Here is a 14487-nt window from a genome sequence, read left to right on the forward strand (position 1 = left end):
CGGGAGCTCCCATTGGCTAATCGCACTCTGAAACGCACGCCTTTTCCCGGCCCTGGCGGTGCCGTCCAATGTGCGCCTCTCGACTCTGCTCCGCCCCGCCCCCGTCGCCCCGCCTCCCTGTCGTATTTGCGCCATTGGTGGATCTTCCGGACCGTGATGGCGACGCTGTGCATGCGCATTCGCTCCGAGCCTTCCTCTGGGGAGAGGGAGCTCGCCGGTCGGGGCTAGGGAAGGCTGACCCAGCTCGGCCCGGGTGAAAGGGCGGCGACGGCACTGGGTGGGGCCGAGCTCCAGGGCTGGCTGCTGGGTTGCTAAGAGAACTGTGAGCCGCTCGGAACCGCGCGCCTCTCGGGCGGGGCGGGGCCGGCTGAGGGAGTCCGCGCGTGCCCGCGCCGAGCTGCCTGCTCTGGCGGCTTCGCTGCTAGCTCGCGGCGACGTCGGGCCGGTTTTTCCAGGATGACCGAGCTGAGGCAGAGGGTGGCCCATGAGCCGGATGCGCCACCCGAGGACAAGGTAGCGGCAGCGTCGGGGTGGGCGCGGCCGGGATAACAGCGCGTCCGGGAGGCCTGCGGGGGACGCGCGCAGAGGGGTCGTCTTGTTCTCTGACCTTTTGTCGCAGTCGACGGCGGACCCGGGCCCGGGTAGCGCGAAGGGTCCTCGGGTGCCCGGCCCTCGCGGCGCGCGCGTCAGGGGTCGGCGGGTCGGGGTCCCGGCTCAGGGTCTGGCTGGAGTGGCTCCCCCGGGGCGCAGGAAGGAGCTCGCCAGGAGTGGCGTACGGCCTCCTGCCTCGCTGGGCTGGCTGCGGGGATTCCCTTCTGCCCTAACTCCCTGAGGCCTTCCTGGAGGTGAAGATGTGCAGAGCCTTCTTAGGGAGGCGGCTCCTCTGAGCGCAACTTAGGCTCTCCGTTCCGTTTTACAATATTATTATTTTGGGAGGTGGGGGAATCAGGACAAGGCCATAGCATTTGCCTCCTGGGAGATGTAAATCCCTTCTTGGGCATGAAATCATCAACTTTGAGCAGAGAGGTGTTACGCAGTGAGCCAGCCCGTCATCAGCAGGTGTTGGAGGGCGTCCTCCCGGTTGATGGGTTTCCTGCACCGTGTGGGCTCTGGTGGGTAGGGGAGGAGAGTAGGAAGGAGGCCATCTTGGCAGGGACAGTGGCCCTGGGTGGCGGGTGGGGGTGACGGGTGGGGGAGTACACTCCTTTGGGTGAAGTGAAAGGTCTGTGTAGGGGAGTTAAGGAAGGTAGGGATTGGTTTTATTGCTGTGGAGGTTGAATGGCAGTGTAGGACTTTGTAGCAGTAGTTGTGCTTTCCGAGATAGCAGTGATCAGGAGCCCTGTATTTGGAAAACTGCTCTGGCAGTGATGTATATGGACTGAGGGAGCCTGGACCAGACTGAGGGAGCCTGGACCAGACTGAGCGAGACTGGTTCACTCAGGGATTGCCCATGAGTGACCTTTTGGCCCACATGTTGTCTTAAAAATCAGAAAATTTATCCTAACAATCTAAATTTCTTGCCTGTCTTAGATAATTGGAGGGTCCATCATCACTTTGTCACCCGATCAATGGTTGGCTGGAGCTGAGGATTATCTGTTCCCACCAATCCCTGTTGCCTTACACCAGGCTCACGGCTTCCCCTAATGCAGCCTGTGACTTTTTGATGACTGGACGCAATGGACATTAGGGAGACACGAAGAAGGAAGAAAACACAAGATTTGCTGACAGGATGTCAACAGAGCAGTTACACTAGGAGGAATGTTTTGGGTGAAAGATAATGAGATTATGGGTTTTTTAAAACAACTTTCATGTTATTGCAGTTGACAGTGGACCATCCAAAGATAACTGTTCCTACTGATTTTTAGAACATATATTTTGGCGAGGCACAGTGCTGCACGCCTGTAATCTTAGCTTCTAGGGAGGCTGAGGCAGGAGGATCGCTTGAGCCGAGGAGTTTGAGACCTTGTCTCAAAACACAAAAACATGTTTTGGAGAAAATTTAGGACTGGGGCTGAGGATTTAGCAGTCGCTTGCAGAGACAAGATACTTTTTTTTTTTTTTTTTTTTTTTTGAGACGGAGTCTCGCTCTGTCGCCCAGGCTGGAGTGCAGTGGCACGATCTTGGCTCACTGCAAGCTCCGCCTCCCGGGTTCACGCCATTCTCCTGCCTCAGCCTCCCGAGTAGCTGGGACTACAGGCGCCCGCCACCTCGCCCGGCTAGTTTTTTGTATTTTTTTAGTAGAGACGGGGTTTCACCGTGTTCGCCAAGATGGTCTCGATCTCCTGACCTCGTGATCCGCCCATCTCGGCCTCCCAAAGTGCTGGGATTACAGGCTTGAGCCACCGCGCCCGGCGAGACAAGATACTTTGAAGTCTCTAATTTTTCATTTGGCTATCCTGGTTCACCCTGAAATAATTCTGACTCACCTTTTACTGCTAGTTGATAAGTATGCAGATGTTTGGAGGCTCTGTAGCTCTGTTTAAGGGTGAGATCATACTTGATGTCAGTGGGACTTTGTGGACCTAGAAAGTGTGAGGAGAGAGAGAAGAAAGAAGGCATGATAGCTGGTGGGCCATGTTTTTGAAAAGCTAACTATGTACAATAATTAGAATGTCAAAAAACAACCTTGGGGTTATGATATGCAACATAAAGATTCTACCCTCCTTCCCAGACTTGTTAGATCCATCCCCCAGAGATGAAGTGCTAGTTGAACCATCTTACTTTCACATCCCATACTTTAGACAGGGAGGACATGAGGAGCTGTCCAGCTAGAGGTGCACTTACATCACTTATACAGTGACAGAATGCCTGGGGTCATGAGGTCCATTCGTGGCATGTTGTTCCCTAAAAGACAGCTGCTGTGCACTCTTTTAAAAGCTTGATGTTTGTTACCGAGAACAAGAAAAATCAGTTCCTCACCCCATCATTCAGAACTTCTGAATTGTCACTGAATTATCATGTATGGGATTTTTTTCTTTTCTTTTTTTTGTTTTTAGACAGAGTCTCTCTCTGTCGCCCAGGCTGGAGTGCAGTGGCACGATCTCCCAGAACCTCTACTCTAACTTCCAAAACAAAATCTCCTGAAATGCCAACTCAATCATAAATTTTAAGATGCCAGTCTTTCAGACCACATCTCATCCTTTGCTTTCCTAAGCTCCATCAGAAAAATGTGGTTGGGTAGGAAGAGGATCATTCCCAAAGCCTAAACTCCAAGTTTGTTAGTTTGGCAACTATACCGTGCTTTGGGACTTTAAAATTATAAGCACAGTTCCCAGAGGAGAACATTTCCTTTATTAGCAATTGGCTTTGAAAATTCCATTCCCAGATGCTAAATATAACAAAATACCTTCTGACTTTTATAAATAAACATTCTCCAGACTATTTTGATACTAATGATTTTCTATTTACAAGACAGTTTTGCCACAGCAGTTAAGCAACTGTAACATTTTGAGGAATCTTTCAAGTTTATTCCAGAGCCTTTTTTTTTTTTGAGACGGAGTCTTGCTCTTTCGCCCAGGCTGGAGTGCAGTGGCGCCGTCTCGGCTCACTGCAAGCTCCGCCTCCCGGGTTCACGCCATTCTCCTGCCTCAGCCTCCCAAGTAACTGGGACTGCAGGCGCCCGCCACCACGCCTGGTTAATTTTTTGTATTTTTAGTAGAGACAGGGTTTCATCATGTTAGCCAGGATGGTCTCGATCTCCTGACCTCGTGATCCACCTGGCTCGGCCTCCCAAAGTGCTAGGATTACAGGCATGAGCCACCACGTCCAGCCTCCAGAGCTTTTTTTTTTTCCTTTTCTTTTGAGACAGAGTTTTGCTCTTGTTGCCCAGGCTAGATGGAGTGCAGTGGTGCAATCTCAGCTCACGGCAACCTCCGCCTCCTGGGTTCAAGCGATTCTCCTGCCTCAGCCTCCTGAGTAGCTGAGATTACAGGCATGCATCACCACGACCGGCTAATTTTGTATTTTTAGTAGAGGCGGGGTTTCTCCATGTTAGTCAGGCTGGTCTCAAACTCTTGACCTCAGGTGATCTGCCTACCGTGGCCTCCCAAAGTGCTGGGATTACAGGCATGAGCCACCGCACCCGGCCTATTCCAGAGCTTTTAAAGCACTGACTTGAAAATTGTTCACTGGATTCTTTTATGAAATTAAAAAGTTCTTGTTTCATAATGCATTTCCTTAAAAAGACAACCCTGTTTTATTATTTCTAATTTCCTTGGGTTTGAACACAAGAATATTGGCAAAGCCAAAGTCATAGACGTAAGTGTTTCCCAAACTGTGAAACAGAATAAATCAGGATTTTTTAAAAGTTTACTATGGGCTGGGTGCAGTGGCTCACACCTGTAATCCCAGCACTTTGGGAGGCCAAGGCGGGTGGACCACCTGAGGTCAGGAGTTCGAGACCAACCTGGCCAACATGGTGAAACCTCGTCTCTACTAAAAACACAAAAAAATTAGCTGGATGTGGTGGCAGACACCTGTAATCCCAGGTGCTGGGAAAGCTAAGGCAGGAGAATTGCTTGAACCCGGGAGGCGGAGGTTGCAGTAAGCTAAGATTGTGCCATTGTACTCCAGCCTGGGCAACAAGAGTGAAACTCTGTCTCAAAAAAAAAAAGCAAAAAATCAAACAAACAAAAGTTTACTATATACATTCAAAGACAAATAATAGATTTCACGGTTGTTAAAATGTTCCCTTATTAAAAATCCTATACATGGCCAGGTGTGGTAGCTCATGCCTGTAATCCCAGCATTTTGGGAGGCTGAGGCAGGTAGATCACAAAGTCAGGAGTTCAACACCAGCCTGGCCAATATAGTGAAACTCCATCTCTACTAAAAATACAAAAAAAAAAAAAAAAAAAAAAAAAAAGGCCAGGTGCAGTGGCTCACACCTATAATCCCAGCACTCTGGGAGGCCGAGGCAGGAGGATCACCTGAGGTTGGGAGTTCGAGACCAGCCTGACCAACATTGAGAAACCCTGCCTCTACTAAAAATACAAAATCAGCTGGGTATGGTAGCACATGCCTGTAGTCCCAGCTACTCGGCTGATGCAGGAGAACTGCTTGAATCTGGGAGGTAGAGGTTATGACAAGCCACGATCGTGCCATTGCACTCCAGCCTAGGCAAAAGAGCGAAACTCCCTCTCAAAAAAAAAAAAAAAACAAAAAAAAAACTTAGCCGAGTATGGTGGTGGGTACCTGTGGTCCCAGCTACTTGGGAGGCTGAGGCAGGAGAATGGCGTGAACCTGGGAGGCAGAGCTTGCAGTGAGCCGAGATCGCGCCACTGCACTCCAGCCTGGGGGACAGAGCGAGACTCCGTCTCAATTAAAAAAAAAAAAAAAAAAAAAAAACAAAGGGAGAGTTTAAATTTTAACTGAAGATAGTGTGTAAGAGCAGGGGCTTGAGTCGGTTACATCTGCCTTGAGCCTGGGCTCCGCCACATAGAGGCTGTGTAACTCTGAGCAGATCACTGAAGTTGTGGCAGCCTCAGTTTGTCCATCATTAAAATGGGGGTCATAAAATTGTATGTGCTTCACAGGATATTCATGTGGATTAAATGTATGTATGGGCTGCCAGCAGAGCTTGTCACATCGTAATATATTAGCTATGTTGCTACTGATTTAAATAGATTTTTATAGAAAAAACTTTAATATTCATCTTACACTCTTGAAAGGTAATAAAATCTTCAAGTTATACATATTTGTAGAACCTATTCATATTCATTACCTTTTAAGGAAAGTTTTATAGAAAGGACTTAGCCTTCTATGACCTATCTTTTCGGTTTATTTTCTTGAGGAATTTTTCAGTACTCCAAATACAAGGTTTAACTGTAGAAGGACCACTGAACGTTGTTGTATGCAATTATCTTCTTTTATAATTAAAAAATGGTTTTCAATAGACTTTGAGATTGAACTACTCAAAATATTAAAGAACTATAACTACTTCAGGTGTAAGAGAAATGCTTAATTTTTTTCAAGAAAATTTTTTTATGTTGAGAAGTAATTTGGGAATTAAAATATCAGTAAACCTTAGCTATGATTCCCAGGCTTAACATGGAGAGGAGGTGAAAGATTGTTTTGTCATATAACCCAGTATTTTATGTTTCTTATTTTTGTTGCTCAAACAGTATGATTTTATTTAAAAAAACTCAATTACTTCACGATTTTTGACTAAAGTTTTTCCAAAATCTATTTTTAAAAAATATTTTGTGTTTGCCCAAGTTAATATGGTATTTCATTAGAAGAATCTTTATCGGCCAGGCGGGGTGGCTCATGCCTGTAATCCCAGCACTTTGGGAGGCCGAGGTGGGTGAATCACGAGGTCAGGAGATTGAGACCATCCTGGCTAACATGGCGAAACCCCTTCTCTACTAAAAATACAAAAAAAAAAAAAATTAGCTGGGTATGGTGGCACCTGTAATCCCAGCCTTTCAGGAGAATGGCATGAACCTGGGAGGTGGAGCTTGCAGTGAGCCGAGATGGCGCCACTGCACTCCAGCCTGGGGGACAGAGCGAGACTTCATCTCAAAAAAAAAAAAAAAAGAATTTTTATCAACTTTTAGAAATGTTAAATTGCTCTCCTTGGATGTTAGGACTAGAAGGGACTTTAGAGGTGTTTTTTATTTTTAGGGATAGTGTCTCACCTTGTTGCCCAGGCTAGAGTGTAGAGTGGCACAGTCATAGCTCACTACAGCTTTAAACTCCTGAGCTCAAGCCATCCTCCTGCCTCAGTCTCCTGAGTAGCTCAGGACTACAGGCCTGAGCCATGTCACCCGGCTTGAGGTAGTTATTTTATAGAAGAGGATGCCACAGCTCAGAGAGTTTTAAGTTATTAGCTCAAGATGACATAGTTGGTTAGGTATAGAGTGGTTCATATTATGAAGGGCTTCTATTTATTTATTTTTTGAGATGAAGTTTCGCTGTTGTTGCCCAGGCTGGAGTGTAATGACGTAATCTCAGCTCACCATAACCTCTGCCTCCTTGGTTCAAGCAGTTCTCCTGCCTCAGCCTCCCAAGTGACTGGGATTACGGGCATGCGCCACTACGCCCAGCTGATTTTGTATTTTTGGTAGAAACGGGATTTCTCCATGTTGGTCAGGCTGGTCTTGAACTCCTTACCTCAGGTGATCCTCCCGCCTCGGCCTCCCAAAGTGCTAGGATTACAGGCCTGAGCAACCGCGCCTGGCCTTTGAAGGTCTTCTAATTCCCGGTTGTTGTTTTTAATTTTTTTCTCATAGAATTAATTTACAGACTTTAAAAGCTTCTAGTAGTGATTAGCGTTGATAGCTATGATATCCAAATATTACCTATTTTTCTTATTTGGCTACAAAATCAGAAAAATACTATATAAATCTTTCAAAATGTTAAATGTTTAAAAGTAAGGTCTCAGAGAGTGAATGTGGAGACTCTGTGAAGAAAAAATATATTTTTTTTGTAGAGAAAGTGGATTAGGTTCAGTTTTCCTGGTTATCGGATGACTGTGATTTAGACATTTGTGAGCACTTTCCTGGGAGTGGCCACTCTGGTGTCCTTGAAAGGCACTCCCAGCACAGTGCTTGAAGACCACAAGGCGCCTCACCCAGGCAGCGGGTGAGGCTGCTTGGAAGAAACGCTTTCCAGTTAATGACTGTTAGCACGAGAACCATTTGTTCTAGTAAGAAGCAGTCATTCGGTATTCAACACTTCTCTTTAGAACATTCACTGACTCCAGGGTCTGCTATGGACAGTGTCTGTATTTCTGCGAGGGGCTGGTATTATCAGTGTTCATAAGGATAGTATTGAGAATTTTATGCCTGTTTTGACTCCACATAATCAATTTTTTCCTTGCTGATTTAAAGAAATAATACAATCTTTTTAAAATCAATGATATTTAATAGTTTTATTTTTATTTATTTATTTTTTGAGATGGAGTTTCTCTCTTGTTGCTCAGGCTGGAGTCCAATGGCTTGGATCTCTGCTCACTGCAACCTCTGCCTCCCGAATTCAAGTGATTCTCCTGCCTCAGCCTCCCGAGTAGCTGGAATTATAGGCGCCCACCACCACACCCGGCTAATTTTTATATTTTTAGTAGAGATGGGGTTTCACCATGTTGGCCAGGCTGGTCTCGAATTCCTGACTTCAGGTCATCTGCCTGCCTTGGCCTTCTAAAGTGCTGGGATTACATGTGTGAGCCACTGTACCCAGCCGACGGCATTTTTAAATTGGTAAGGTAGAAAGTGATCATGAGAGTCTAACAGCTGATGGATATGGGAATATAATACTTGATAAAATCATTCGGAATATGTTTGACAAACAAGAAGATTGTATAAAACCTTCACTGCCCTACTAATGTAAAGCATTTCCCCTCCCTCACTTTATTCTCAACCTTACAACTGCCAGAAATTATATAATCTTGAATATATTTGAGAAACTCTTTTTAAAATGAATCTTGTAACTAATTTCTTTAATTTATATATAAATATATATACAAATATATATTTATTTTATAATAGAGACAGTGTCTTAAAATGTTGTCCAGGCTGGTCTTGAACTCCTGGGTTCAAGCGATCTTCTCGCCTCGGCTTCTCAAAGGGCTGGTACAGCATGAGCCACTGTGCCTGGCCATTGTAACTAATTTCGTAGGGCAGATAACTGTCCTTTAAACTGTTTGAAAACATTTGAGTGTTACTATTTCTGGTTTTCACACTTTTCTATCTTTTCTAGGATCCACATAGGTGGAGGGCATTCCTCTCCACAGTTTGTTAACCTACATTCTGTGGTGTTGAGGTCTCCCAGGCCTTCTGTACTGGCACTAGAGGCTGTTGGGGGTGAAAAAGTACAGCTGTTTGTGTGTCATACTGCCTCTGGTTCAGAAAGGAGATGGACACTGACTGTTCACTATTAATTTTGCCAAAGTCTCCTTGAAAGAATGCTAATTTGTTCCTGGCATTGGGCAGGGTTCCTGCCTTCCAGATCTTGTCACGTGGTGGTTACTTGGTTGGGGTAATAGTGAGGCACCCCCTCCCCACCCCCACGCATAGTCCCCACCAGGCAGCTTCCTATGCCAGTCACTGATCTTTGTTCTCATGTTGTTTGCCCCAACAGTAGGGATGGCTTTGAGCCCACTAAGTTGAGTGACCTTTTGAAGAAAGTTAAACTTTATGATGTTATTTTGAGTAGGCAATGTGTGGTTCAGAATTTTTAGGGAGCAAAGGGTACTCTGTGAAGGTTTCCTTTCTCCCACCTGCCTCTCCCCAGGGACAGCCTCATGCCACACTGTGGTTCTCATGAGCACTGCTGTCTGTGTGGAAGGACCTGACCTGTCCTACCAAAGTCAGACATCTTTTTGATTTGTTGCCTTCGGCAGAAGCTCCTTTGTATTAAGGTCACCATAGGGCCAGCTTGGGACTTCTCTGTGAAGACTTTGCTGAGGTTTTGAGAGTTCTTGGGACTTGGGATTTACGGGCAACACTCTCTGTCTCTGGGTCTCTGATGTGGAGAGGATGTCTGCCATTGACGCCGAAGCCCTGAGTGGACAGCTCTCAGAGCTGTATCTCCACAGTCCATGCCCGGCTAGTCCTGTGGTTTCAGTGGTCTACAGGACATTCCTAGGTGCATGACCTTCAGTCCACACAAACTTTGTCTCAAATCTGAATTCTCTCATTCTACTCTTACCACCCTCCTTCAGTTTCTTTTTTCTGTGATAAAATCACAGATGACTCAGTTACTCAGGTTTGAAATCTCCTATTCCTTTGTTCGAATCTGCCGGATGCAGATTCGAACCAGGTGTGACTTGGAATCCTTATCTGTTTGTTGTTTGTTTGTTGTTTGTTGTCTGATTGTTGCTTTTGGAGATTTCAACATTTCAGGACTGCAGTATTGTAAATGCCTGCAGTATCCTTCTAAATCCGAGTTCCTTACCTCTCCTGGAATCCTTATCTGTCTTTTGCTCTTTCTGATTTCCCAGATTTCAGGATTTATTGCTTGCCTTATTGTAAACCCTGTGAATTGAGCTCCCTCCTGTTAGGATTTGCTCTAGGTCCCTCCTAATCCATCTGTCCTTTGTCTCTTCCAGGAGTTCTGAAACTACCCTAATAATTATTGAGGGGTGGGGTGGAATGGTAGAATTCTGGCTCTTTTTCGTAATACTTAAACTTTAAGATCCTTTGTAGCCTTCTGTCCCTCTGTTTCCTTCCATTTCTTATTTTAGGTTCAGGGGGTACATGTGCAGGTTTGGTACATGGGCAAATTGCATGTTGCTGAGGTTTGGTGTACAAATGATTTTGTCACCTAGGTAGTGAGCATAGTACTAGATGGATAGTTTTTCAATCCTCACCAGCCTTCCACTCTCCACCTTTAAGCCCTGGTGTTTGTTGTTCCCCTGTTTGTGTCCATGTGTAGCTCCCAGTTCACTCTACAAGTGAGACATGCAGTATTTGGTTTTCTCTTCCTGCATTAATTTGCTTAGGATAATGACCCCTAGCTGCATCCATGTTGCCGCAAAGGACATGATTTTATTCTTTTTTATATAGCCTTCTCTCTTAACTGGCCTTTCTCCCTGCTGGGTGCCTCTGTGTCATGGATCTTGATTCTTGCTCTTTCCTACCCCTGAAATGTGTTCTTTCTGTCACCCTCCCTCATTTCTACCTATTTTTCTACCTTTTTCTTTTTTTTTTTGAGATGGAGTCTCACTCTGTCACCCAGGCTGGAGTGCAATGGCGTGATCTTGGCTCACTGCAGCCTCCGCCTCCCGGGTTCAAGCAATTCTCCTGCCTCAGCCTCCCTAGTAGCTGGGACTACAGGTGCATGCTACCACGCTTGGCTAATTTTTGTATTTTTAGTAGAGATGGGGTTTCACCATGTTGGCCAGGCTGGTGTCGAATGCCTGACCTCAAGTGTTCTGCCTGCCTTGGCCATCCAAAGTGCTGGGATTACAGACGTGAGCCACTGCACCTGACCTTTCTACCTATTTAAGTCTTATTTTTTCAAAATTTATCTCAGAGTATCTCTGGCTAGAAGTGATGTAAGCATGTATTATTAAAAATTACAGAAGTAGGTCTCTACAAAAATATTTTTTTAAATTTGCTGGGCGTGGTGGTGCGCGCCTGCATTCCGAGCTACATGTGAGGCTGGGGCAGGAGGATCAGTTGAGCCCAGGAGTTTGAGGCTGCAATGTAGCCCGCTACACTATAACTTGGGCAACAGAGCAAGACAATGTCTCAAAAAATACACATGTGCCCTAAATAGTGCTCAAGTTTTAAAATATTTTAACCCAGCATTAAAAAAAATTTTTAGTTGACATATTTATGGGATGCAGAGTGATAGTTCCATATATGTGTTCAGTGTATAATAATTAAATCAGGGTAATTAGCATATCCATAACCTCTAACATTTGTCATTTCTTTCTTTTTTTTTTTTTTTTTTTTTTTTTTGAGGCAGAGTCTCACTCTTGTCGCCCAGACTGGAGTGCAGTGGCATGATTTCAGCTCACTGCAAGCTCCAACTCCTGGGTTCATGCCATTCTCCTGCCTCAGTCTCCCGAGTAACTGGGACTACAGGTGCCTGCCACCGCACTCGGCTAATTTTTATATTTTTAGTAGAGATGGGTTTTCACCGTGTTAGCCAGGATGATTTCGATCTCCTGACCTTGTGATCTGTGCGCCTCAGCCTCCCGAAGTGCTGGGATTACAGGTGTGAGCCACCGCACCCGGCCACATTTATCATTTCTTTAAATTTTTTTTTTTTTTTTTTTTGTAGAAACAGGATCATGCTATGTTGCCCAGGCTGGTCTCGAACTCCTAGCCTCAAGTGATCCTCTTGCCTCAGCCTCCTAAAGTGCTGGGATTACACATTAGCCACCACGCCCAGCCTCGAGTTGATTTTTGTATCTGGAGAGAGATAGGGTAGGGTTTTAGTTTCACTCTTTGGCATGTAGATATCCAGTTTTCACAGCACCATTTATTGAAGAAGCTGTCGTTTTCCCAATGTGTGTTCTTGGTTCCTTTGTGGAAAATCAGTTTGCTGTAAATGCATAGATTTATTTCCGAGTTCTCAATTCTGTTCTATTGGTCTGTGTGTCTGTTTTAATTTAATTTGTTAATTAATTTTATTTATTTTTGAGCCAGAGTTTTGCTCTTGTCACCCAGGCTGGAGTGCAATGGCGCCATTTTGGCTCACTGCAACCTCCGCCCTCTGGATTCAAGCCATTCTCCGGCCTCAGCCTCCCGAGTAACTGGGATTACAGGCATGCACCACTATGCCCAACAAATTTTTGTATTTTTAGTAGAGACAGCATTTCACCACGTTGGCCAGGCTGGTGTCAAACACCTGACCTAAGGTGATCCACTTGCCTCGGCTTCCCAAAATGCTGGGATTACCTGGGAGGCTGAGGCAGGAGAATCGCTTGAATCAGGGAGGTAGAGGTTGCAGTGAGCCACAATTGCACCACTGCACTGCAGTATGGTTAAAACGACCATACTACCTAAAACAAGGTACAGATTCGCAGATATTTTTTAAATCCTGAAATCTGTATGGGATCACAAAAGATCCCAAATAGCCAAAGTGATCCCAAGCAAAAAGAACAAAGCTGGAGACATCACACTACCTGATTTCAAAATGTACTATGAAGCTATTGCAACTGAAACAATATGGTATTGGTATAAAGACAGACACACAGGCTGGGCGTGGTGGCTCACGCCTGTAATCCCAACACTTCGGGAGGCCAAGGTGGGTGGATCACTTGAGGCCAGGAGTTCAAAATCAGCCTGGCCAAAATGGTGAAACCTCATCTCTGCTAAAAATACAAAAATTAGCCGGGTGCGGTGGCCCATACCTGTAATCCCAGCTACTTGGGTGGCTGAGGCAGAATTGTTAGAACCTGGGAGGTGGAGGCTGCGGTGAGCCGAGATCATGCCATAGCACTACAGCCTGGGCAACAGAGCCAAGACTCTGTATCAAAAACAAACAAAAAAAGAAATGCTACTGATTTTTGTATGTTGTTTTTGTGTCCTACAACTTTACCGAATTATTTTATCAGTTCCAAGAGTTTTTTGATGGTTTTCGGTTTTTCTGTATGTAAGACCATGCCATCTGCAAAGAGGGAGAGTCTGACTTCCTCCTTTCTAATTTGGATGCTCTGCATTTGTTTCTCTTGCCTCATTGCTCTGGCTATGATTTCCAGTACTATGTTGAATCAGATTGGTGAAAGTGGACATCCTTGTCTTCTAGTGCTTAGAGGAAGGCTTTCAGCTTTTGCCTATTCAGTATGATGTTAGCTGTGGGTTTGTCATATATGGCCTTTATTATGTTGAGGTATGTTCCTTCTATACTTAATTTGTTGAGAGTTTTTATTGTGAACCATTGTTAAGTGCTCTTTCAGCATAAATTTTTTTTTTTTTTTTTTTTTTTTTGAGATGGAGTCTCGCTCTGTCACCCAGGCTGGAGTGCAGTGGTGCGATCCCAGCTTGCTGCAACCTCCACCTCCTGGGTTCAAGCAATTCTCCCTGCCTCAGCCTCCCGAGTAGCTGGGATTACAGGCGCCCGCCACCATGTCCAGCTAATTTTTGTATTTTGTAGTAGAGATGGGTTTTTGCCATGTTGGCCAGGCTGGTCTTGAACTCCTGACCTCAGGTGATCTGCCTATCTTGGACTCTGAAAGTGCTGGGATTACAGGCACGAACCACTGCACCCGGCCAGCATCAACTGAAATGATCATATGGTTTTTGTCCTGCATTCTGTTGATATAGCATCATTTTTAGTGATGTGCCATTTCATTTTGTGACTGTATCTCAACTTATTGAACCAATCAGGCATTTAAATTGTTTTAAGGTTTTTGCTATTGTAAGTAATGCTGCAGGAAATAACCCTTGTTAAAGCAAAAACCTTTCTGCACATGTATGGTATTCTTAGATAAGTTCCTTTGTTTGGAACTGCTGACTCAAAGGGATGTACTTTGTTTAGGTTTTGATGCAATTAATATATTCCCTTCTGCAGTAAATTTGTAGCCACTCTAACTGTATGAATGCCTATCTTTGTGATCTCTCCTCCCTGCAGAGTAATACTGAGTATTCACTTGTTTCTTGATTTTAGGAGAGGCATTTTAGCCTGCTGATTACAATCATAAACTCAGGAGTTGGACTCCTTGGTTTATAGCCTAGTTCCATCATTAACTTGTGTCAGTTTTGTCATCTGAACAATAGGGCTGAGAATAGTATCAACCTTATAGGGTTGTTCCAAGGCATTATCATTTCTTTCCTTTACAAATTGTACCTTAGAGCTCAAGTAGTTGATTAGGGAAAGTTTCTCTTCATAGAATAAATGATGAACTGATATAATTAAAATACTTAAAATTTCCAATCCCCAGTGAATTAATGGAATGAAGCAGTAATCATCAATGCTACTACCATCACAGAGACAACCAAATACTATGTACCTCCTGATGGAGAAATCTTATCATAAAATCATATTTGAACTTGATCAAGACTCTAGTTCTAAGGGCTGGTTTATAGGAAATTC

The 14487-nt window shown here is 44.8% G+C and overlaps 2 protein-coding genes across 2 annotated transcripts in view; both read left to right on the forward strand.

Annotated features, from left to right (window-relative positions):
- Nucleotides 1-14487, forward strand: part of CHGB (chromogranin B) — an 817086-nt gene that overhangs the window by 65578 nt on the left and 737021 nt on the right. The gene's annotated exons all lie outside the window — the stretch shown is intronic.
- Nucleotides 125-14487, forward strand: part of CDS2 (CDP-diacylglycerol synthase 2) — a 69290-nt gene continuing 54927 nt past the window's right edge. The window contains exon 1 of the mRNA XM_050745233.1: nucleotides 125-513. Coding sequence (XP_050601190.1) covers nucleotides 457-513 — 57 coding nt within the window. The 5' untranslated portion in view covers nucleotides 125-456. The remainder of the gene's footprint in view (nucleotides 514-14487) is intronic.

Source organism: Macaca thibetana, chromosome 10 (genome assembly GCF_024542745.1).
Source record: "Macaca thibetana thibetana isolate TM-01 chromosome 10, ASM2454274v1, whole genome shotgun sequence".
Classification (NCBI taxonomy): domain Eukaryota; kingdom Metazoa; phylum Chordata; class Mammalia; order Primates; family Cercopithecidae; genus Macaca; species Macaca thibetana.